Raw genomic sequence first — 25,540 nt, 5'->3', positions numbered from 1 at the left:
TGGACATATATACGCTACCAAATGTAAAATAGATAGCAAGTGGGAAGCAGCCGCATAGCACAGGGAGATCAACTCAGTGCTTTGTGACCACCTAGAGGGGTGAGATAGCGAGGGTGGGAGGGAGACGCAAGAGGGAGAAGATATGGGGATATATGTATACGTATAGCTGATTCACTTTGTTATACATAGAAACTAACACAACGTTGTAAAGCAATTATACTCCAATAAAGATGTTAAAAAAAAAAAAAAAAAAAGACACTTCCCCACGCATTAGCTCTGAGCGCATGAGCACGTTACTTCACCACTCGGAGCTTTGGAAAGTGGTATTTTGAAGATTCAATGAGACAGCCAATGGAAAGAGACCATACATGTAAAGCTATATATATAAAGGTATACTATGTAAAGAGACCTACACAATTAATTTCCTTTCCCAGTCAACTGATCTGCCTCCAAACTCTTCCCTCTCCAAAGTATCTGGACGTTCAAAGCACATCAAGTCAACAGATGTTTACTCACTGACGACTCTGTGAAGATTCTGTCTAGGCATCACCCCTCTTGAATACTGCTGTGACTCTTCCCTCAAAAATTCTTTAGTGGATAAAGGGCCTTTGATATTCAGATTCTTGTCTTCCTCTCTATTTTAGTTGTAAACCTCCCAAAGCCTCTTATTCATTCTTTCTTTTGGACTTTTGCTTAGACCAGTGATTCTTCAGCTCTAGCATGCAGCAGAATCACCTGGAAGGCTTGTTCTGGATTGCTGGACCCCTCCCACAGAGCCTCTGATTCTGTAGATCTGGGTGGAGCCCTAGGATCTGCATTTCTAACAAGTTCCCCAGGCGAGGCAGATGCTGTTCTTCAGGGAACCACACTTTGAGAACCCCTGGCTTAGAACATTTCCTGGGCGCTTAAAGAAAACAAAGTAAAGAAAACCAAGAGGAAAAAAAAAAACAAACAGCATTTTTGCAGGTACTATTAAAAGATTATAGCACATAGTTCAGAATATGCCATACATGTGTTATGTCCCTAGAAGGCAAGGCTTAACTAGGGTGAAACTTTAGAAATAAGTATTATCCACCACATACTGTGTATTAAGTACTGCTAGGTTAGCCTCAATAAACATTATCTAAAAGCAAGTTGAAAGCCCTAAAAAGTAACAAGTGTTTTAATAAGTAACCTGTGGCCTCCCATAATTCAGGAGGCCCGCTTTAGGTCAAAGGAAGTAAACCTGTATTGGAAATGGATGTTTGACACCAAATTCAGGGAGCATGTTGATATCATTATTTACACCTAAGTAACCTTACCTCTCCAAGGGCCAAGGCAAATCCCTTAATTAGTACTTATATGAATTCATGGCACCGACTAGGCATACAGTAAAGCTAGTCCCTCAGGCTCATTGTAATGTAAACGGTATAAACTCAGTGTCCTCAGGGAACGTGGGCCAGAAACATCCAAGATCAAGGTTTGTTTAAAAGCCAGCACTTGATATTCCCTTTATAGAACATCCCCAATTCTGACAAAAGGTCTGAAGAAAAGGAACATACCTGCTGGTTCTGTAGAATATTCAGCTGAGAATCAAGTTTCTTCTTTTCAATACATAAATCATTCATCTGATGAAGTTTTTTGGTGTGTTCTTTTGTCTTCATCATCAATTCCCGTCGCACTTGAGCAATCTTTTCCTACCAGGGCAGAAAGATGCAAAATGGATTAAGTGAGTGAGGAAACAGAGAAAAATGAATGTCCGGATTTGATCAAAACCATCAGACAAATGGAGTGATATGCACATAGAAAAATACAATAAGCCAATAATATCAGAAGCAAGTGCACTGGGTCTGGTTTGATTAAAGAAGAATGTAAGCAGGATGAAAGTAGGTAAAAATAAGATAGACATCACTCCATTGTTGAGAAATGACATTAGTGTGCATACTGAGTGATGGTATTCATTAATTAAAAGGGAGAAAGATCCTTTAAGCAGGAAATGTTCCTGTATCGCTTTTTCCCCAGTCTTGGCCCAGGATCCTCAAGATGACCGGCTTGAATGGCCATACATCTGCCAGTGGCTTTCCTTTGTTCTCCTATTACTCCAACAAATTATTTTAGATAGCACATATTATCTCCAGCACTACCCTGATAGGGACCAGTCTCACTGACACGAACACTGAAGTAATTTGTTTCTTCACAGTACAGTGGCAAATCTTCGATAGGAAAAGATGAGACAAGATAGCACTAGGAGGGACTTCCTTGGTGGTCTAGTGGTAAAGAATCCGCCTTCCAGTGCAGGGGACGCAGGTTCAATCCCACATGCCATGGGGCAACTAAGCCCATGCACCACAACTATTGAGCTTGCGCACATCAACTAGATCCCACGCGCAGCAAACTACAGAGCCCACGTGCCACAACTAGAGAGAGGAAACCCGCACACCACAACTAGAGAGAAACCCGAGCAGACCTTGCGCCGTCACAAAAAAATCCCGCACGCCTCAACAAAGACCCCGTGTGCTGCAACTAAGACCTGACACAGCCAAAAAAAATAATAAGGAAAATAAATAAATATTAAAAAAAAAAAAAAAGATAGCGCTAGGAACCTCTCCTCCTACCCTATCTACTGTGAAGACAGAAAACTGGAGAAGCCACAATTATTTGTGGGCTTATAAAATCTTTGTAAAAGTTCCTGTCTCTGAATCAGGCTGTAACTGGGGTACTGCCTCATCTCATGGCTCCGGGAACAGTGTAGGCATTTAATACCTTCTAAGACCCTACCAGCTAAATAGTATATACCTTGTTATAAAATGTATTACTCAGAGATGTTTTCCTAATTTCCAGAATGGAAACAGCATGCAAAAGCTATGTAGAATAATACAATTAGGTCCTCAGAGTATAGCAGTTCATGTCTAACACTATTAGAACGTTTATACGTTAATTCAGACCTCAGAGTGGAATCTCTCTGTAATCTTTCATGCCATTTTGCCATCATATTTACATGAATCCTGGACCCCAGACCCAGTGCTAGTGCTTTCATCCCAAAATAGACCAGTGGCTCAACTAAGTGAACGGTAAGAAAGCCGAGACAGGCTTAAGATCATGGAGGAACCAAGTGGGGCTCACACACGTGTCTCCAGTTGTACAGACGCTTCCCAGGAACCACTGAAAGCTCACCAGGAGTTCTTGCCTCCACCCAGTGGATCCCCTGCCCTCTCATCCTAACCTCCCACATCTTCATTTCCTTTGCATTCGATAGCTCCTTTCGAAGTTTTTTGATCTTTAGTTCTTCAAGTGTTGTATTCACAGAAAGTGTCTGAAGGGCTTCTAGGTTGATCACACGGCCAAACTTGCTGACCATTAGTTGACTGACTGTTTCTTGCATTTCTAAAAGAAGACAGTCACTGTCAGGTTGTTCACCAGATCCCACTGTTATTAAATGAATAATACCAATACCAATACCATTCTAAGGAACAGCTTTTGCAAGAAGATGATAAGAGATTTTACGTTACCAGTTGGGTTTTCCTCTGTGACTTTTCACCTACTACTTTCCTCACTTAGAATGCACATTGCTCTATTGTCTTTTCATCTACTTCAAACTCCTGTGTAAAAGGGACTCATCTTTCCCAACTGGCTACACCTTCTGATCTGCCCCTCCTCAGATTATTCATGGGCCCCAATGGGATTATGAAGCCTTCAGTTTTTAATGTTTTATTACTGATCTCTATAACATCTGGTGTTGAGAATAGAACAGTCACTGAACAGAAGTTTCCATCTTATTCCAAGTAAAAATGTTAAAATCCTTGCAGTGGTTCACCAGGTCCTACCTGTCCTGCTCTGCCCCTATTATCTCTCCCACCTCCTTTCCCACACCTCTCTCCTCATTTACTCCAGACACCTTTTTCTCAACCTTCTCAAACATTCCAGGCTCACTTGGATATTCTCATATGGAATTGTCTGGAATTCCACTGTCTGGAATTCTTTTCCCGAAATAGCCACATGGCTCACTCCACACAGCCCATTTTCTGAAAACAAGTTGTGAGACTGGTGAAAGACTCATTTCCAAAACACCCATTTCTGAAGGTGTGACCAAGTGTAATTTGTCCCTTAACCAGGGAGAACCACATCTTAGTAAGTATATCACCTTTCCAGGGAGCTCTTCCCTGGCCTCCTATGGACCTCAGCACTCTTTCCCAGTCCCTTTCTAATTTTTTCTTCTTAACAATCCTCTCCATCTAACATGCAATATGTTTTACTTTTGTTTACTGTGTTCCCTCAACATGTGAACACAGGAAAACCTGGAGAAAATTCCATTTGTGGAGTCTGAGCTCCCCAAGAAAGTATAATCTCGTAACACAAGATTTTCTCAGTCACCAGAGTCCCCTAAGTGAAGTCTGAAGGCCCTAAGGTATAACAAGATGATGCAATTCTGTTACAGTACAGGAATTTGTATTCAGGTATATAATCGTTATGGCTGAATGATAATGGTATAATCAGCATGGCTGCCATTTTGCACAATCCAGGGAGGGTTATTCATTTCTATTCTATGTGAGTGGTGCCCCATGGACTTGTGTCATGCGGTGGCCATGATAATCAGTGATGCAAATGAAATGACTGGATTATTTGCACATGTGGGGCTAGCCTGTGGCTGGCTGCTTGGCCTCCCTCAGGAAGAACCTGGACTTCCCCCAGCTAGCCCCATACAACAGGTGCCCTCTCCCAAGGCAGCCTCATGTACTAGGACATGGACTCTGGTCCTTGCCCTTCCCACTGTGGGGCCAGCCTAACAACACCCTTCTCCTGACTCCATTAGGCCAGCTAGTGTTCCCTGGGGACATAAAGGCTTCTGGAACACTCCCCATCCTCTGTCCCCACGGCTGCAAGCTGTGCTCTCCTTGAAAAGGAGAGAACTTACCTCCCCACCCCATGTTCTAGACTCTCCTCTTCTTCCCCATTGGGTCTAGGGATGGAGGCAGGCAACAGTGAGTGACTGTGGTGTTTCTCATCACTGTTAAGCATTTGTTCTCCGAAATACAGGAAAGGAACCCACTCCTAGCTTCACCTTCAGAATTAGGAGATCAGTCTTTAACCAGACTCACAACTTGCTTTCAGAAAACGGACCGGGGGTAGGAGAAGAACTGAAAGTCACTGAATAAAACTTGAACCACGTGGGACTTTTTTTTTTTTTTTTTTAATTTCAACTAACATTCCAGAAATGTGAATACTTCATTTCATCTTCTTCACACATTTTTCCAAACTGCGAGGTTACTCAGATGGAAGTAAGCTTCTTTCCTCATTTTCATACTAGTTTGTTCCTTGGTTTGACAAATAGTATTTCCAAATATAAACAACATTCACAGGCTACAGAAGCCAAAGGAATGTGAAGTACGTGAGAAACATTGGGGCCTCAAGGTTTATACCTGAGAAAACTCTATGTCTCAAATAAGTGTTATTCAAACATAGAGTCCTAACATGTATTTTAAAATTTTATAATCCAACCATGGATTATATAATTTTATATACCCACCCATGAGGGTAGAACCATCATCACTCATTGGAAACTGACCTCTACAAATCCAAGCAACCTGGATTGACTGACCGCTGTATTCTTCCCATTATTTTTCTTTTGAAATTTTCTTTTAAAAAATATTATTCAATTGTGGTAAAATACACATAACAAAATGTACCATTTTAATCTTTTTAAAGTGTACAGGTCTGTGGCATTAAAGTAGATGCTATTATAGTATTGGTAATATTATTGTTATTAAAGTTGGAATACTTCATCACTTACACATATGTTCCATATATCAAATATTCAAAAGGTATTTTAAAAGAATTGTCTTTACTCCATACATCTTATATTATACACCTCAATTCCAACTGAATTAAGAATGTAAATGTGAGGAACACTACTAATAGAAGAAACGATAGAAAAATATCTTTGTGACCTCAAAATAGGAAAGGATTTCTTAAGACAGACAGACAGACAGACAGACACACACACACACACACACACACACACAATGAACAAACTATAAATAGATTGATAAAATTAATTATATTGAGATTTTTAAATGTCTGTATCCCAAAAAGATACACTAAATAAAGTAAAAAGGTGAGACACATATTAGAAAAGATTTGAAGTGAATGTAATGGACAAAGAAAGACATAAAATATAGGAAAAAACTCCCTACAATCAATAAGTAAAATAAAAAACAGAAGTAAAAAAATGGGCAAAGTGTATGACAGGCAAGAAAAGGAAACACAAATAAACAGCAAATAAGCTATGTAAAGACATTCAACCTCAAGGACTTAAGGAAACAGTGAAATACAATTTTAACATCCATGAGGTTGGCAGAAATATGAAAGTCTAACAGTATTAAGTGTTGATTAGACTATGGAGCCCAGGAAATTCTCACACTGCCAAGGGAGAGAAAAGGGTACAACCACTTTGGAGGGCAACTTGACAATACCCAGGAGAGCGGGTACCCACCCCCCTGTCACCCAGAGCCCTCAGTCTTGGGGACTCACCTCCTTCCACACATGCACAGGGAGACATGTACAAGAAGGTTCACTGTAACACTGTCTGTAATCATGAAAAATTACAAGTACCCTAAATATCCATCAACAAGAGACTGAAGAAAAACTCCTTTATAGTCCTACAATGGAATATTGTAGTACCAGTTAAAGTGAGTAATTATCTGTAGCAATATGGATTACTCTCAAAAACTGGTTTAATAAAGTGAACTGCAAAATGATAAGAATAATATTATATTACAGTTAAAAACATGCAAAGGCACTTTGTATACTGTGTGTGGATACATCCATATGTATATGGACGTGCCTGGTGGTTGATCCTGATTACTAACTAAGCCACGGGCTTAATACTCACTCTGTATAGTGCGGGCCATCTCTCTCTTTTCTCGGGTGAGCTGTTTACGCCTCTCCCGGCATTCTTTGTTAAGTTTTTGCTGCTGGGAATTTTCCTCGTGGAGCTGGACAATTCGTTTTTGCAGTTGTCCCAAGGAGTGGTTGGAAAAGACCAAAGTTCCAGAAAGATCACTGGGTATTTCTCCAAATACCACATACTCTATCTACAAAAGCAAAACAAAACAGAAATCAAAATAGACAAAGATCAAGCTAAATTTAAGGTCATGGAAAGCATAAGGGAAACACTTCTTTCTCTGTCCCTTGTCACCACTGACTAAGGTAAAAGTAGGAAGCCACTTTCAAATAGAAGTCACATTTTGTCCCTCTGGGACAGCACTTCTTTCCAAAAACACCATGCTTGATATCTACTGCATACGGATGGAACAGACATTTCAGGGTTGGCATATTAGGCAAATTGCTACAGATAGCTAATCCTGTTTGGGTCAGGTTAAACAAGATGTATGTAAGGCTGATCTTAGGTTTTTCTTCTAACATACAGCTTTCTCTATTTATGTGACAAAACATGGTAAGATGGGCTTTCACTGATATGATCTCTGCATTTTAATGTAAGTTGTAGTTTGAGCGGGCTATAGAGATGAACAAAGAGAGGGGAAAAAGAGAAAGAATATTTTCCTTTTATCTTAACCTCCCTCATTAACAAGTAGAGATTAAGTGAAGATAATTCTTGCATCATTAGTTCATGTCTACTTAAAGATGGTGTGAAAAGTGACATGTGTCCAAGAGCCAAGATTTCAACCTCCAAGCCATTCCCTTAAGTCATAGGCTTCTCATTTCTTCAGACTTGAAATGATTCACCTTTCAAAGTGATAATGGACCACAGGGAAATATACATGTTTTCATATTATGCTTTTATAACAATCTCAGAAGGGGTAAGAAAAGTTGGGGTGTCATTCTACAGGTAGATTTCTTAGCCAAGGACTGCACTTCTCCCCCCTAGTGGCCCATGAAGTTTTCTCTGGAAAAGCCTGGGTGTCATATGGCTTTCCTGCTCAGACAGGGTGGGGCAACCTCTCAGACCCGTCACCTGGTGGAGCTTGAGAGGAATCACAACCAGCAGTTCATTCAACCGCTGCTGCTTCTCACGTTGATAAGCCTCCAGGGCCTCCTCTGCCATGTTCAGATTAGTTGCCACAATGTTTACCTGTGGAAAGGCCCATGTGTGAGATGTTGAAAAGATTCACGAATATATACCCAAGGTGGTAAATGAAGCCTTTCTGGGAGGAAGCAAAAGCATGAGCTGGATCTGCTTTGTTGGGCTGTGATTAAATGGACGATCCCAGTCTGCAGCCCAGGAATGTATATTATTCTCTTCCTGCTAAGTCATGATCCACACCACTTTTTCAATTGTTCCAATGACCCCAGAGTTGTATAGGTTTTGTGAATGAAAACTCAGAAGACTTGTCCCCATCTCCCTTTTGTTTTCTGCAGAAAAGGCATCTCTCAGCCTGGAATGTCTTTGTCAGGATAGTTCAAATCTCATTTGGTCATAATGACATCAATAAACAAGAGAAAAAAGCCCTTTAAAGTAATGAAACTACTAACTACAGTATTTCTAAAGCACATGCTTCATCTCCTAAAATACTTGAAAGTTTTCCAAATCATTTCCTTTTTCAAGAGGAGAAGCAATCTATCAAAAATATTTCTGAATACGAGTCAAGTGATGCTGCTCTAGGAAAGAGTACCTAAGAGGGAAACTGAGCAGATACAGCAGAAAAATCAATATAATTGTACCAGAAGTTTAGCTTAGTGGCCTCCCACATGGAATGCATACACCCCAGAGTGTCAAAGTGATCTACTGGGGTCCGGAAAGAAGTTTCAATTTCTATTTATTTTTATCTTATTCTTTTTAATTTCTGTTTTTGCAAATGTTTCATAATACATAAAATATATTAGTACAATAGTTCATGTATATAATTTATAAATAAATATAGATTTATTGTGGGAATATGTGCTCCACAATTTTTTTACTTATAGAAGTATGTAATCAAAAAAGTTTGGAGGCCAATGATTTAGATAAAGGAAGTCCCAGTCATTAAAAGAGCAATGGCCCCTCAACCACAACTGTAAATGGATATAACATGGGAAAGGTCTGTTCTCTTACAAGAAGTCCTAACTCATGCCATTGCTGTGAAATAGCAACATTATAGCTCCAAGGAGGTATAGCTTGTTGGGAGAGGATAAACAGACCTGAGAAGGGCAGACCAACATACTTTTTTGGACAATGTATCATATTCCTTTCTGAGGTTATCAATCATTTTCTTTTCTTCAACTAAGGCCTCTTCAATGTCCAGCCTTTTCTCTCGAAGTTGAAGGGCCAGTTCAAAGAGACCCATATCACAATCTGAAAAGACAGTCAAAACAATAAAGCGGCCCCATTTGTTAGGGAATGTAGTACTACAATAAGTGTGGACTTTGGAGCTTCAGAATTATTAATGTCCATCTACTCCAGCAAGGTTCCATCACACTTAGGGCTCCAGGTAGAAATTATTCCAGGTAGAAATTATTAATGGTATTAATAATCATGATAGTGGTTATGATACTAGTATTGATGTTCTGAGCAGTGCTCTGAGCCAGGCTTGGTGCTGGGTCCTTTATGTACCTTATCTCATTCAAGGCTCACAGGCCCTGCTAGGTAGAGACTATTGTTCCCATTTTATAGGTCATGACCACCCGACCACCATAAGTCTCAGAGAGGTCACACAGCTGATATGTGACAGAATGGGATTCAAGTACAGTATCTCTGTATTAATTTCCACTATATCACACTGACAGCCACATTTATCCACTGAGTAATTGATAAAGAATGTGAAAATATAATGGATCACTACAGTGGAATTTAGGAACCATAGCTCCATCCCAAGTTCTACCACTAAACTAACTGTGAGCCTTTGTTCAAGCCGTTTAATCCTGCTATAAAATAACAAGTTGCACTACTTGTGCAAAGATTTTCTAGCTTTCTTCCACTCATAAATATGATTTTAAGGAGATTCTTATTTTCAAAATCAAAACAAGATTTAAACTTTATTTGACTTTAAAATTTGATTTATAATTTATATGAAATACCTAGGAAAAATAATTTCAGATCAAGAAGAAATAGTTTTCCTACTGAACCATTCATGTATTGAGCCTGTAAGAATATTGGTCTGGACTGTAAGAATATTGGACTGTAAGAATATTTCAGACTGGTTTCACCAGTGAAAACAGTGAATATAAATTGCCAAGCATCTCCAGGAAATGTAAAAATTGCCCTTACAAAACAGGTTTGAAATATGAAAACTGAATGGTTTGGCAAAAAGGGAGAGCTTTATAAAAATATACTTAAACATATATTTTTATATATACACACACATATATAAATCTTCTGTTTCTCTATAAAATGAAACTTTCTGCATAATTTATGACTCTGAATCAACTAGAGATTGTCTGCAGATTATTTAATTGGGTACTCATAAATAGCTGCCTCAAGAAACAGAAAATTAATTGTCCAGAGAGCCCCAAAGAGTATTCATTAGACTATACTTCATACATATTAAGCCATCCTTTCCTTAAATATCATTATGAGACAATCGAGAAACCAAAAAAAGGGAGTTTTTGGTATTATCAATCCACAGTCACAAGTAACAGAGAATGCATGGTTTTATCCTACTTACTTGTTGGGCAGATAGAATCATCAAAAACCTCATCTTCAGATCCAGACTCATCCTCATCACTCTCCAAGCTGGATTCTTCTTCACTTGATTCATCACTTTCTTCATCTTCATCTAAGGACAGAGGGAAACATTGTTAATAAGCAGAGAAGTTCCTGTGTTAAGACTTTAAAAATAAATCATTTTTCAATGAGTTAGTTACTAGGGAAACAACAGGTAAATAAGGAAATTATTCAGTATTTTTAGGAGAATTTAAAATGGTTACGGATACAGAGACCACAAACTCAAATGCCTGCAGAAGGTTGTGCAATTAATTTCAATGCATTGAGTCAGAGAGGGTTGAGATCAAGCTGCCAAGCCGCTTATGCTGTGACCCACCTAACACACGCTTGGTTATACAGTCCACAATTCCTAAATCACAGTGCTCTGAAAACAGAAGATTTTCATAACTTCTCTGAACCGAAGTAATACCATTTATAATCTTCACTTAACCTACTTAGTGTGAATATTCATGTCTTGCTGCAGAAGTATTACGATGTTTGATTTAGAGATTCTGCCCCAAACCTTGCTGTGGGTGTTAGTTGACAAAGACTCTCGCCTTTAACCAAACTTGAGTCAGACTCCTCTGAGTCCTCTGACTAGTCCTTGACCTTGAACTAAATGGGCTCTGTCCTGGGCCCATTTAGTTCAGTTTTAGCAAGAGTCCTGCTGAGTAATTCCTCACCCTTGATATCTGGTCAAATTCCTTATTCCCTACCATCAATATCTTATCACTCTGGCCTGCCTTCAACAAAAACCCTGTTAGGTCAGTTTAGCAAAGAATTACCCTACCTCTTAGTAATTTTCTATCAACTAACCCTGACCGTGCTGCTTGGCTATAAATCTCCACTTGCCTTGTTGTATTCAGAGTTGAGCTGATCTCTCCCCTACTACAAAATCCCATTATAGTGATCCCCCTGAATAAAGTCTGCCTTATTCTTAACAAGTGTCATGAATGATTTTTTTCCTTTAACAATGTCATATTTAATATCTTTTATAAAATTTTTTGAATACTAAAATACATCTGCTACCAAGAGTTTTGGATAAGGAATTGTAGACCTCCCCCACTCAATTCTAACCCCATTTTCTTTTAAAACACCTTGAGCCCATGTGTGAACAATTGGCAATTTCTATTATATGGAACATCAAAAAATAGAGATAAGAAGTGGAACTTATACTCACTAGAAGATTTGTTAAATTAAAATGTCTCAGGACTTCCCTGGTGGCACAGTGGTTAAGAATCTGCCTGCCAATGCAGGGGACATGGGTTCGAGCCCTGGTCCAGGATGGTCCCACATGCTGAGGAACAACTAAGCCTGTGTGCCACAACTACTGAGACTGCACTGTAGAGCCCACGAGCCACAACTACTGAAGCCCGTATGCCTAGAGCCCGTGCTCCACAACAAGAGAAGCCACCACAATTAGAAACCCACACACCGCAACAAAGAGTAGCCCCCGCTCACCACAACTAGAGAAAGACTGCACCCAGCAACAAAGACCCAACGCAGCCAAAAATAAATTAATTAATTAAAAAAATTAAAATGTCTCTTAAAATGACTACAAGTGATCTGTACCACCTTATGAAATAAATCAGCAAAGTTTAAAATTAGGCTTTAAAATTCTTACATAGATTTCTGTTTTCAGGAAAATGAAGCAGATCTACTTCCCCTATTCCTCCCACTAAATACAGCCCAAACCCCTGGACATTATATGTAAAACAAACACAGGAAGACTCTGAGAAGTGGAAAGAAGAAGGCAGACCTACTATGCACCTCAAACCCTGAGGAACAACACTGTGGTGAGTTCCTTGGGCCTTTTTTTTTGCCCTGTATCTCAGAGGTGGAGAAGACTAAGCAACCTGAAACACCAACAGGTGCAGATAAAGAAAGGCCCAACCAGAACCTGCTCTCTCTAGCCAAATGACCTCACCATGCTGTCAGTAGAGATTCTGTGGGGATCTGGGACTCCCATCTGCACACAACAATAGTAAGGAGATCTCCCTTCCCTTGGGTGAAAAAAAAGGCTGAGTACCTCCACCTGGCAGTAAGGAGGATGCACCCACTCCTTCCTCTGGCAGAACAGTGTTAGAGAAAGCCAAGTAAACCAGAAGATTTAAATAAGATACAGAATCTCATACATAATATGAACGTTTCCAGCTCTCAACTGAAAGTCATGCATCATACCAAGAACCAAGAATATCTCCAACGGAATGAGAAAAGACAACCAATAAGTGTTAATACTAAGATGACAGAAATGTTAGAATTATCTGACAAAGTACTTTAAACAGGCAAGATAAAAATGCTTCAATGAGCAATTATGAACACACTTGAAGCAAATGAAAAAATACAATGCCTCAAATAAATAGTCTCAGCCTGTTTGTTTATTTATATAAAGAAGTACTAAATGGAAATTTTAGAACTGAAAAATACAATAATTAGAATAGAAACTAATGGATGGGTTCAACAGCAGAATGGAGGGGACAGAGAAATGAATCAGTGAACTTGAAGATAGAACAGTAGAAAGTAGCCAATTTGAACAACAGAGAGAAAACAAACTGGAAAAACAAACAGAACCCAAACCCCAGAACCTCAGGGAACTATGGGACCATAATGAAATGTCTAACATTCATGCCATCAGAGTCGCATGAAGGAGTGAGGAAAAGAGGGGGTCTTTAAAAGGACTTGAAGAAATAATGGCTGAAAACTTCTCAAATTTGGCAAAGGACATAAACCTACGGATAAGTTGAATGAATTCCAAAGAGGATAAATCCAAAAAAAATCTACACTAAGACTTATCACAGTCAAACTTCTGAAAACTAAAGAGAAAAAAATCTTGAAGGCAAACAGAGAAAAGGGGATAAGCAATTTGAATATCAGAGGGTTTCTCATCAGAAACTATGGAGACCAGAGGAATTGGCACAATATTTTTCAAATGCTGAAAGAAAAGAAATGCCAACCTACAATCCTATACCCAGTGAAAATGTCTTCCAGAAAAAGAGGAGAAATCAAGACATACTCAGATTATAGGAAAATTTTTTAAATTGCCGCTAGTATACCTGCCGTAAAAGAATGGATAAAAGAAATTCTTTACACAGAAGGGAAATTATTTTTTAAAACAGGAAACTTGGAGCAGAAACATGGATAAATACAATAGGCTTTCCTCCTCCAAGTGCTTAAATTATGTTTGATAATTGAAGCAAAAATTATAACATTGTCTGATACGGTTCTAGATGTATGTAGAGGAAATATTTAAGACAACCATATTATAAATAGGGAAGATAAAGAGATGTAAAGGTAGATGAGGATTCTATACTTGACTTAAACTGGTAAAATGATGACACTGGTGGACTGGATAAATTATGTATATATAATGTATCCATAATATATAGAGCAACCACTAAAAAAAGTATACAAAGAGATACATTAAAAAGTGCTAGAGAAAATTAAAATGGAGTTCTAAAAAAAATGTTCAAGTAACCCACAGGAAGGTAGGAAAAAGAACAAAGACAGAAAACAGAGAAAAAGAACAAATAAAAAATAAAATGGCAGACTTATGCCCTAATATATCAAATGTAAGTGGTTCAATATACCAATTAGAAGACAGAGTAGATGAAAAACATTATTTGACCATATGCTGTCTATCAGAAATTCATTTCTAATATAATTATATAGTCAAGTTGAAATTAAAAGGAGGGGAAAGGCATATTATCCAACTATTAATCAAAGCAAAGCAGGACTGGCTATACTAATATGAGAAATAGACTTCAGAGCAAAGAAAATTACCCAAGACAGAAAAAGACCTTATATAATGATAAAAGTGTCAACTCATCAAGAAGACATAGCAATATTAAATGTGTATTCATAAAACAACAGAGCTGCAAAATATGTGAAGTAAAAACTGACAAAAATGAAAGGAGAAATAGACAAATCCATGATTATATTTGGAGACTTCAACACCCCCTCTCTCAACATTTGATGCAAAAACTATACAGAAAATCAGCAAGGATACAGAAGACCTGAACAATATCATCAATCAATAGAATCTAACAGTAATAAAACACTTCACACAAAACAGCACAATATACATTCTTTGCAAGTGCCCACAGAACATACACCAAGATTGACTGTATGTCAGACCATAAAACAAATCTCAGCAAATATAAAAGAACTGAAATCATACAAAGTGTGTTCTCTGACCACAATGGAATCAAACTAGAACTTAATAACAGAAAAATAACAGGAAAATCTCAAAACACTTGGACCTACACAACACACTTGTATATAATCGATGGGACCCAGAAGTCACAATGTAAATTTTAAAACTACATTGACCTGAATGGAAATGAAAATGCACTTGAAAATTTGTGGAATACAGCTAAAGCAGTGCTGAGAGAGAAATTATAGTACTAAACTAGAAAAGAGGAAAAATTCTCAAGTCAATGATTTAAGCTCCCACCTCAAATCCTAGAAAGAGGAGTACAAAATAAACCCAAGGAAGCTAATAGTAAAGATAATAACAGAAATCAATAAAATTGAAAGCAGAAAAATAATAGAGAAAATCACTTATACAAAGAGCTGATTTGTTCTCAAAAAGATCAATTGAATTGACAAACCTCTAGCAAGACTGAAAAAAAAAAATAGGAAGATAAGAAACAACTTACCAATATCGAGAATGCAACAGGTGATATTACTACAGACCCTGCAGATGTTAAAAGGATAACAAGGAAATACAATGAACATCTCTATGCACATAAATTTGCTAACTTAGGTGAAATAGACCAATTCCACAAAAAATACAAATTACCACAACTCACCCAATATAAAATAGATAATTTGAATAGTTCTGTAACTATTAAGAACATTGAAATTCTAATTTTAAAACTACCTTGAAGAAATCCATTGGCCCAAATAGTTTCACTGGAGAACTTTACCAAACATTTATAAAGAATTGCCATAAATTCTTTACAATATCTTTCAGAAAAATCAAAAAGGAGAGAAGACTTCCCAATTCACATTTTGAAGCTATTATTCTGATACTAAAACCAAATAAATATAGTACAAAAACAGTACAATGATCCTCATGAATATAGACATAAAATTTCTTAACAAAATATTAGCAAGTAGAATTCAACAATATATAAAAAGAATTTTACATCACACCAAGGGAGATTTATTTCAGAAATCCTAGTCTGATCTGGTAATCAGTAATCAGCCAATATAATCCACCATCTTAACAGGCTAAAGAAAAAAAAAATCACGTAATTGTCAATGCAGTAAAGCATCTGATAAAATTCAACACCCATTCATGATAAAAATTCATGAAAAATAGGAACAGAGGGGAACTTCCTGAACTTGATAAAGACTATCTATGAAACACTTACAGGTGTTTCTTAATGGTACAGGTAGCATACTTAATGGTGAAAGATTGAATGCTTTCCCCCTAAAATTGGACTAAGGCAAGGATATCAGCTCTGAGCACTCTATTTCAAGATAGTACTGGATGTTCTAACCAGTGCAATAAGGCAATAAAAGGTAATTGGCATACAGACCAGAAATAAATAAAACTGCCCCTTTTTACAGATAGAAATTCCCAAGGAATCAATCAAAAACCCCTAAAACTGGGCTTCCCTGGTGGCGCAGTGGTTAAGAATCCGCCTGCCAATGCAGGGGACAAGGGTTCAAGCCCTGGTCCGGGAAATTCCCACACGCCGCAGAGCAATGAAGCCCGTGCACCACAACTACTGAGCCTGCGCTCTAGAGCCCAAAAGCCACAACTACTGAGTCCTCGTGCCCCAACTACTGAAGCCCGCGCGCCTAGAGCCCGTGCTCCGCAACAAGAGAAGCCACTGCAATGAGAAGCCCACGCACCGCAACGAAGAGTAGCCCCCGCTCACCACAACTGGAGAAAGCACACACGCAGCAAGGAAGACCCAATGCAGCCAAAAATAAATAAATAAAATAAATAAATAAATTTAAAAACAAAAAAAACCCTAAAACTAATAAGCGAGATTATAAGATATAAGATAAACATCTAAAAAGCAATTATATTTCTATATACTAGTATGAATATGTGGACACCAAGATTAAAAGCAAAATACCTTTTAAAATTACTCAAAAAAAAGGGAAATGCTTTGGTGTAAATCTAACAAAACATGAACTTGAATTGTATGTTGAAAACACGATGCTGATGACAAATCAAAGCTTTACATAAATACATACTATGTTCATTCATTGGAAGACTCAACACAGTAAAGATGCAAATTCTCCCCAGATTGATATAGAAGTTTAACACAATTGCTATCAAAATTCCAACAAGATCTTTTGTAGGTTGAGAAAAAAAAATTCTAAAATATGGAAATATATAGGAGCTGGAATAGCTAAAACAATTTTGAAAAAAAAGAATAAACTGGGAGAAGTTAGTCTACCTGATTTCAGAACTCAATAGCTGCTATAATCAAGACTATAGTATTGGTGGAGAGATAGACACATACATCAATAGAAGAGAACAGAAAACCCAGATATAGAACCACACAAATAGGCCCAAATGATTTTTGACAAAGATCAAAAGCAATTCAATGGAAGAGAGACAGCTTTTTCAACAAATGGTGCTAAAACAATTGGAGATTCCTAGGAGAAAAAAAACCTTGAGCAAAGTCTCACATCTTATACAAAAATTAACTCCAAATGGATCACAGACTTAAATGTAAAATGTAAATTGATAAAACTTCTAGAAAAAAATAGGAGAAAATCTTTGGGACCTAGGGCTAGGCAAAGAGTTCTCAGACTTGACACCATAACAAGATCCAAAAAGGGGAAAACTCAAGACATACAAACAGCTCATACAATTCAACAACAAAAAATAACCCAATCAAAAAATGGGCAGAAGACCTAAATAGACATTTCTCCAAAGAAGAAATACAAACCGCCAATAGGCACATGAAAAGATGCTCAACATCACTAATTATTAGAGAAATGCAAATCAAAACTACAATGAGGTATCACCTCATACCAGTCAGAATGGCCATCATTAAAACTGTATAAATAACAAATGCTGGAAAGGGTGTGGAGAAAAGGGAACTCTCTTACACTCTTGGTGGGAATGTAAGTTGGAACAGCCACTATGAGAATAGTATGGCGGTTCCTCAGAAAACTAAAAATAGAATTACCATATGATCTGGCAATCCCACTCCTGGGCATATATTCAGACAAAACTCTAATCCAGAAAGATACATGCACCCCTATGTTTATAGCAGCACTATTCACAATAGCCAAGACATGGAAACAACCTAAATGTCCATCAACAGATGAATGGAATAAGGAGATGTGGTACATATATACAACGGAATACTACTCAGCCATAAAAAAGAATGAAATAATGCCATCTGCAGCAACATGGATGCAACTAGAGATGATCATACTAAGTGAACTCAGAAAGAGAAAGACAAATACCATATGCTATCACTTACATGTGGAATCTACAATATGACACAAATGAACCTACCTACGAAACAGAAATAGACTCACAGACATAGAGAACAGACTTGTAGTTGCCCAGAGAGAGGGGGTTGGGGGCGAGATGGAGTGGGAGGTTGGGGTTAGTAGATGTAAGCTATTATATATGGAACGGATAAACAACAAGGTCCTACTGTATAGCACAGGGAATGATATTCAGTATCCTACGATAAACCATAATGGAAAAGAATATAAAAAAAGAGTGTATATATGTGTATAACTGAGTCACTTTGCTGTACAGCACAAATTAACACAACATTGTAAATCAATTATACTTCAATTTAAAAGAAGAAAAAAAATTTTAAGGGAAAAATTGACAAATTGGACATTGACAAAATTCAAAACTATTGCTCTGCAAACTCTGTTAAGGGAATGAAAAGACAAGCTATAGACCAGGAGGAAATATTTGCAAACCACATATCTGACAAAGGACTAGTAGGTGTAATATGTAAAGAACTCTCAAAACTCAACAGTACCAAAGCAAACAATCCTATTCAAACATGGGCAAAAGACATGAAGAGACATTTTACCAAAGACATACAGGTGGCAAATAAACATATGAAAAGATGTGCTTGTTAAATGAAACTATCCTATGATATCTTATACCAGATACACACACACAAACACACACACACACAATCCAGATGGTTAGAGACCTAAAGGTTTATATCCTCTCCTCTGTAACCCCATAGTGCCTCTACATTGTCTATGTTGTAGTGAAATAAAAGGGTGTACTATGTCCCTTAGTTATTTCTCTATTTCATGCTAATGAGAAAAAAATAGGATCATATGTAAAAAGAAATACAAACCAGCATCTCCTTCAACCTCCTTTTTCTTCACCCGCTTAATCCTCTTCTTTAGTACCTTCATGAGGAAGTTAGCAAATTTATTGTTTTCTCCAAGGGCTGCTTGGAAACCAGCATAGAGTGCCTTTTCTTGGTCCTGGACCTTGGCGACTTCATTCTTTTTCTCTTCCATCTCTTTAAGATTTTCATTTATTTTCCACTAAATGAAAAAAAACAAGAACAAATGATAAATATTTCTGATAAACCAGGTTCAGAGAACAATGTGCATTACAATGTAAGGTTACAGCCTACAAACATTTTTTAAGCTTCTTAATAGAAGTTTACATTTCTGACGTTTCTGAATGCAGTCATTCATTTATTTGATTAAAATTTTATAATTCTTTTATAAAAATCAGTTAAGTTCAGAATCAGATAAGACCGATTCTTTGACGTTTAACTTCCTCAAGAAATTAAATTAGGGCTTCCCTGGTGGCACAGTGGTTGAGAGTCTGCCTGCTAATGCAGGGGACACGGGTTCAAGCCCTGGTCTGGGAAGATCCCACATGACACGGAGCAACTGGGCCCGTGAGCCACAACTGCTGAGCCTGCGCGTCTGGAGCCTGTGCTCCACAACATGAGAGGCCACGATAGTGAGAGGCCCACGCACCGCAATGAAGAGTGGCCCCCACTTGCCGCAGCTAGAGGAAGCCCTCGCACTGAAATGAAGACCTAACACAGCCCCCCCCAAAAAAATAAAAAATAAAAAATAAAAAAAATAAAAATAAAAAAATTAAAAAAAAAGAAATTAAATTAAGTAAATTGAAATTTTTACTGATATGTGGATATCAGCTAGTATTTTTCCATGTGTGGTCTCAAAAAGTTTTTTTTCATATCAATACAAGATAACTAAAACAAAAAGGCACATCCGCTCTTAGTGAAGCTGATATACCTAAAAACTGACGTCACTACTGAGTATGTATTATCTAATATAATCCTTCTTCTTTTAAGACAAAGATAGATGGTCTAATTAATCTCTTTAAATTTAACATATATGTAACAAATAACCTTAATTTCCTGTGCTATTCAATTATTTATTACTCTGAAACTAGCTATAATATTTAAGAAATTTACCAACTTCTTTTCCAAGTATGTTCATTCATAAGGATAATATATAATCAAAACTCAACTTCACATGATAGCTACTGACAACAAAAACAGACTTTTAATTTTGAAATCCATAGGTAAACTAAACATAAGGGTCACTTTTGAAAAATTTATTCTCCTACCTTACAAAATATCAGATCAAATTCATTAAAAAGTATGATTCACTTCTCCCTGAGCACGGCTACCAAAAACAGAGAGCAAACAGGAATAATGGGGAAAAGGAGGAGGAAGAGAAGACAAGAAAGAGATGTGGACTAGAACAAGGGGGGAAATTAAGTTGAGAAGAAAAAAGAAAAGAAGAATCAAGTCCCCTCCATAACTAAGGCTGTAGCCAGCTAGCACTCTTCTGCCCATTCATACTTGCATGTCCTGTTCCTCTTTGTCTAATGAATTAACACGCTCTTGAAGTATGTTCTCCTGTTTCTCAAAATTCTTCAGGAGAAGCATTTCTTGAAATAATGTGACATGGTGCAGGTCAGATAATTTCATCTGAGTATCTAGTTTCAGTTTCTGATGTCTCAGGAGACGGAGTTCTGCATCAAAAGTGACAATCAGTTCTTTGATCTGAGGTGGAAAAAGATTTGAGGGTATGTTAGAAGTTTAAAATAGGTACATGCATTTTAAAAACTATCCAACAATACTGATTTGTTTGGGTAAAAGCATTTTCTTATTATGCCCTTATTATGGATGGAGAATTACAAGGGTGGGTGGGTGGGGCACACGGGTGTGTATACAGTCACATAATTTAATTTATGTACATTTAATACCATTGATGAACTGGTTTATTAAGTGGTAGGAATTCTGTAACTGCAGTCCTTCGAGCTGTTTCTTCACTATTGATTAAGCCATTGATCAAGAATGTCCTTCTTGCTGGTTTAAATTGGAGACTGTGAGCTCTTTGTGGGTAGTATTGTGTCTGTCTCCACTCTATCCCCATGGTATCTCTACACTGCCCTTCACACAGTAAGCACTAAAAAAATATTTTCCTCACCTTCTTATTTTGAAAAGTTTCAAATCTACAGAACAGTAAATATTTTTAAATAGATAAATATAATTGTGGAGCCACAAGAAACCTGTTCAATCTTCTTGGTTTATTTACAGATGAAGAAATTGAGACTAAAAGTGACTTCCCTGAGATCAAATTTGTTACAGAGCTTGGATAAGAACCCAAATATCGGGCTTCCCTGGTGGCGCAGTGGTTGAGAATCTGCCTGCCAATGTAGGGAACACGGGTTTGAGCCCTGGTCTGGGAAGATCCCACATGCCGCAGAGCAACTAGGCCCGTGAGCCACAACTACAGAGCCTGTGCGTCTGGAGCCTGTGCTCCGCAACAAGAGAGGCCGCGATAGTGAGAGGCCTGCGCACCACAATGAAGAGTGGCCCCTGCTTGCCTCAACTAGAGAAAGCCCTCGTACAGAAACGAAGACCCAACACAGCCAAAAATAAAAATAAAAATAATTAATTAATTAAAAAAAAAAAAAAAGAACCCAAATATCTCATGTCCTGGTCTAGACTGTATTCCACTGCGATTTCAAATGATTTTAAATCCTCAGTTTTACTTTGATTTTGACACAGCATCTCCCTTGCCCCATCCCAAAGGAGATGAAGAGATCAACAGAGAGCCCAAAGGGCTGATTCTCCCAATGAAACTAGTATAACAGGAAAAAGACAAACCATTTCATGTTTTTCATTAGGCTGTACTTGAATGGGGAGCCTCGACTATCAAATGCCTATAATGAGTGAGGGCTCAGCCTGGGGTTGAGAAAGAGGAAGATATCTGTGGGTTTGGGTCTGTGAAACTGCTGGGGAATTTCAGAGAGCTAAAAGACAAAAACAAAAAAACCCAACAAACCAAGGAGAAGAAAAATTAAACTTTTAATGTATGACTGTAGACTAAGTAGGTTCCACTTTAATGCTTGTTCAACAAATTTGAATTATTTTTAAATTTCTTTGGAGAAAGCACTATGTTTTCTTCAGTGCAACACCATTCTGCAACTATACCACATAGGTATCCAAGGTTGTAAGGGTTATGCTTGCTTTATTCTCACTACCCCTCATAGCCTGTAAGCTTTATAGGATAGAGAACATGTATGACTTGACAATTGTTTCATCCCTACTACCTAGCTAGCACTGTTTCTGCACATAGAATGTCCAATAAACATTTGTTAAATTAATAATTAGTTAAAATTAAATCAATCAAAACTTTTTACTGAATATCTACTATATGTCTGGCATTGTCCTAGACACTTCAGGGGAATCCTAGAATTGTATAATCTAATGAAACAGAGACTAAAAAAATAGAAAAAAAATCAATGAAACTAAAGCTGGTTCTTTGAAAAGATAAACAAAATTGATAAACCTTTATTCAAACTCACCAAGAAAAAAAGGGAGAGAGCCCAAACGAATAAAATCAGAAATGAAAAAGGGAAGTTAAAATTGACACCACAGAAATACAAAAGGTCATAGGAGACTACTACTAACAGCTATATAACAACAAAATGGACAACCTAGAAGAAATGGACAAATTCTTAGAAATGTACATTCTTAGAAATGTACAATCTCCCAAAACAAAACCAGGGAGAAATAGAAAATATGAACAGACCAATTACCAGTACTGAAATTGAATCAGTGATTTTAAAAACTCTCAACAAACAAAAGTCCAGGACCACAGAGCTTCACAGATGAATTCTACCAAACATTTAGAGAAGTGTTAACAGTTATCCTCCTAAAACTATTCCAAAAAAATTGCAGAGGAAGGAACACTTCCAAACTCATTCTATGAGTCCAGTATCACCCTGATACCAAAACCAGGCAAAGATATCACACAAAAAAGAACATTACAGGCCAATATCACTGATGAACATACATGCAAAAGTCCTTAACAAAATATTAGCAAACTGATTCCAACAATACATTAAATAATCATACAGTATGATCAAGTGGGATTTATTCCAAGGATGCAAGGATAATTCAATATCCACAAATCAATGTGATACACCACATTAACAGATTGAAAAATAAAAAACATGATTATCTCAATAGATGTAAAAAAGCTTTTGACAAAATTCAACATCCATTTACGATAAAAACTCTCCAGAAAGTGAGCGTAGAGGGAACATACCTCAACATAATAAAGGCCATATATGACAAACCCATAGCTAACACATTATTGACTGGGGGATTTTTGCAGAAACTAATGCCTGTGGCCATAATATGCCTCTGGTCAAAAATGTGTTAAAGGTGAAAAGCTAAAAGCATTTCCTCTAAGATCAGGAAGAGGACAAGGATGTCCACTCTTGCCACTTTTATTCCACATATTATTGGAAGTCCTACCCACAGCAATCAGACAAGAAAAAGAAATAAAAGGAATCCAAATTGGAAAAGAAGAAGCAAAACTGTCCTTGTTTGCAGATGACATGATACTATGCATAGAAAATCCTAAAGACACCACCAGAAAACTACTAGAGCTCATCAATGAATTTAGTAAAGTTGCAGGATACAAAATTAATATACAGAAATCTGTTTCATTTCTATACACTAACAAGGAACTAGCAGAAATAGAAATTAAGGAAACAATCCCATTTACCATCACATCAAAAAGAATAAAATACCTAGAAATAAATCTACCTAGGGAGGTAAAAGACCTATACTTGGAAAACTATAAGAAACTCATAGAAGAAATTGAAGATCACACAAACAGATGGCAAGATATACTGTGTTCTTGGATTGGAAGAATCAATATTGTTAAAATTACCCTACTACCCAAGGCAATCTATAGATTCAATGCAATCCCTATCAAAATACCAATAGCATTTTTCACAGAACTAGAACAAAAAAATTTCTGTGTGAAAACACAAAAGACCTCAAATAGACAAAATAATCTCAAGTAAGAAAAACGGAGCTGGAGGAATTATGCTCCTTGACTTCAAGACCATACTACAAAGCTACAATGATCAAAACAGTAGGATACTGGCACAAAAACAGACACATCAATCAGTGAAACAGAATAGAGAGCCCAGAAATAAACTCATGCACCTATGGTCAATTAATCTATGACATAGGAGGCAAAAATATACAATGGAGAAAAGACAGTCCCTTCAATAAGTGGTTCTGGAAAAACAGGACAGCTACATGTAAAAGAATAAACTTAGAACATCCTCTAACACCATACACAAAAATAAACTCAAAATGGATTAAAGACCTAAATGTAAGGCTGGGAAACCATAAAATTCCTGGAGGAAAACATAAGCAGAACATACTTTGACATAAATCGTAGCAATATTTTTTTGGATCTGTCTCCTAAAGCAAACAAAAGCAAAAATAAACAAATGGGACCTAATTAAACTTAAAAGCTTTCAGACAGCAAAGGAAACCATCAACAAAATGAAAAGACAACCTGCTGAATGGGAGAAAATATTGGCAAGTGATATGACTGACAAGGGGTTAATATCCAACATATATAAACAGCTGATACAATTCAACATCAAAACAAACAAACAAACAAACAATCTGATTAAAAAATGGGCAGAAGACCTGAATAGACATTTTTCCAAAGAAGAAATGCAGGTGGCCAAAAGGAACATGAAAAGATGCTCTACATAGCCAATCATTAGGGAAATGCAAATCAAAACCACAATGAGATAATCATCTCACACCTGTCAGAATGGCTATCATTAAAACACACACACACACACACACACACACACACACAAATAACAAATTTTGGCGAGAATGTGGAGAAAAGGGAACACTCACACACTGTTGTTAGGAACGTAAATTGGTGTAGCCCTGTGGAAAACAGTAGGGAGGTTTCTTTAAAAACTAAAAATAGAACTACCGTATGACCCAGCAATTCCACTCCTGGGTATATATCCAGAAAAACCAAAAACACTAATTCAAAAAGATATGTGCACCCCAATGTTCATAGCAGCATTATTTACAAGATATTGCGAAGATATGGAAGCAACCCAAGTGTTCATCAACAGATGAATGGAAAAAGATGTGGTACATATATACAATGGAATATTACTCAGCCATAAAAAAGAATGAAAATTTGCCATTTGCAACAACATGGATCGACCTGGGGGATATTTTGGGTAGTGAAATAAGTCATCCAGGTTAAGACAAATATTATATGTTAGCAGTCATATGTAGAATCTAAAAAAAATAAAACAAACTAGTGAATATAACAAAAAAGAAACAGACTCACAGATATAGAGAACAAACTAGTGGTTACCACTGGGGAGAGGGAAGGAGGGAGGAACAATATAAGGGTAGGGGATTAACAGGTACAAACTATTATGTATAAAATAAGCTACAATGAACTAACACACCATTGTAAAGCAATTATACTCCAATAAAGATGTTAAAAAAAAATAAGCTACAATGATATATTGTACAACACAGCATATTTTATAATAACTACAAATGGAGTATAACCTTTAAAAATTATAGATCACTATATTAT

At 37.2% G+C, this 25,540-nt stretch overlaps 1 protein-coding gene across 4 annotated transcripts in view; it reads right to left on the bottom strand.

Annotated features, from left to right (window-relative positions):
- The window catches only part of CFAP44 (cilia and flagella associated protein 44), a 121,816-nt gene that overhangs the window by 3,063 nt on the left and 93,213 nt on the right, over nt 1-25,540 (bottom strand). For all 4 annotated transcript variants that reach the window (XM_059921131.1, XM_059921133.1, XM_059921132.1 and 1 more), the window contains 8 exons: nt 20,434-20,637; nt 18,934-19,129; nt 10,578-10,688; nt 9,138-9,268; nt 7,952-8,068; nt 6,869-7,070; nt 3,203-3,363; nt 1,542-1,676 (listed from right to left, as the gene is read on the bottom strand). In XM_059921131.1, the coding sequence (XP_059777114.1) occupies nt 1,542-1,676; nt 3,203-3,363; nt 6,869-7,070; nt 7,952-8,068; nt 9,138-9,268; nt 10,578-10,688; nt 18,934-19,129; nt 20,434-20,637 (1,257 nt within the window). The remainder of the gene's footprint in view (nt 1-1,541; nt 1,677-3,202; nt 3,364-6,868; nt 7,071-7,951; nt 8,069-9,137; nt 9,269-10,577; nt 10,689-18,933; nt 19,130-20,433; nt 20,638-25,540) is intronic.

Source organism: Balaenoptera ricei, chromosome 4, assembly GCF_028023285.1.
Source record: "Balaenoptera ricei isolate mBalRic1 chromosome 4, mBalRic1.hap2, whole genome shotgun sequence".
NCBI classification, from domain to species: domain Eukaryota; kingdom Metazoa; phylum Chordata; class Mammalia; order Artiodactyla; family Balaenopteridae; genus Balaenoptera; species Balaenoptera ricei.
Note: the sequence above shows the minus strand (reverse complement) of the source record. Positions and strands in the feature narration are given on the sequence as shown.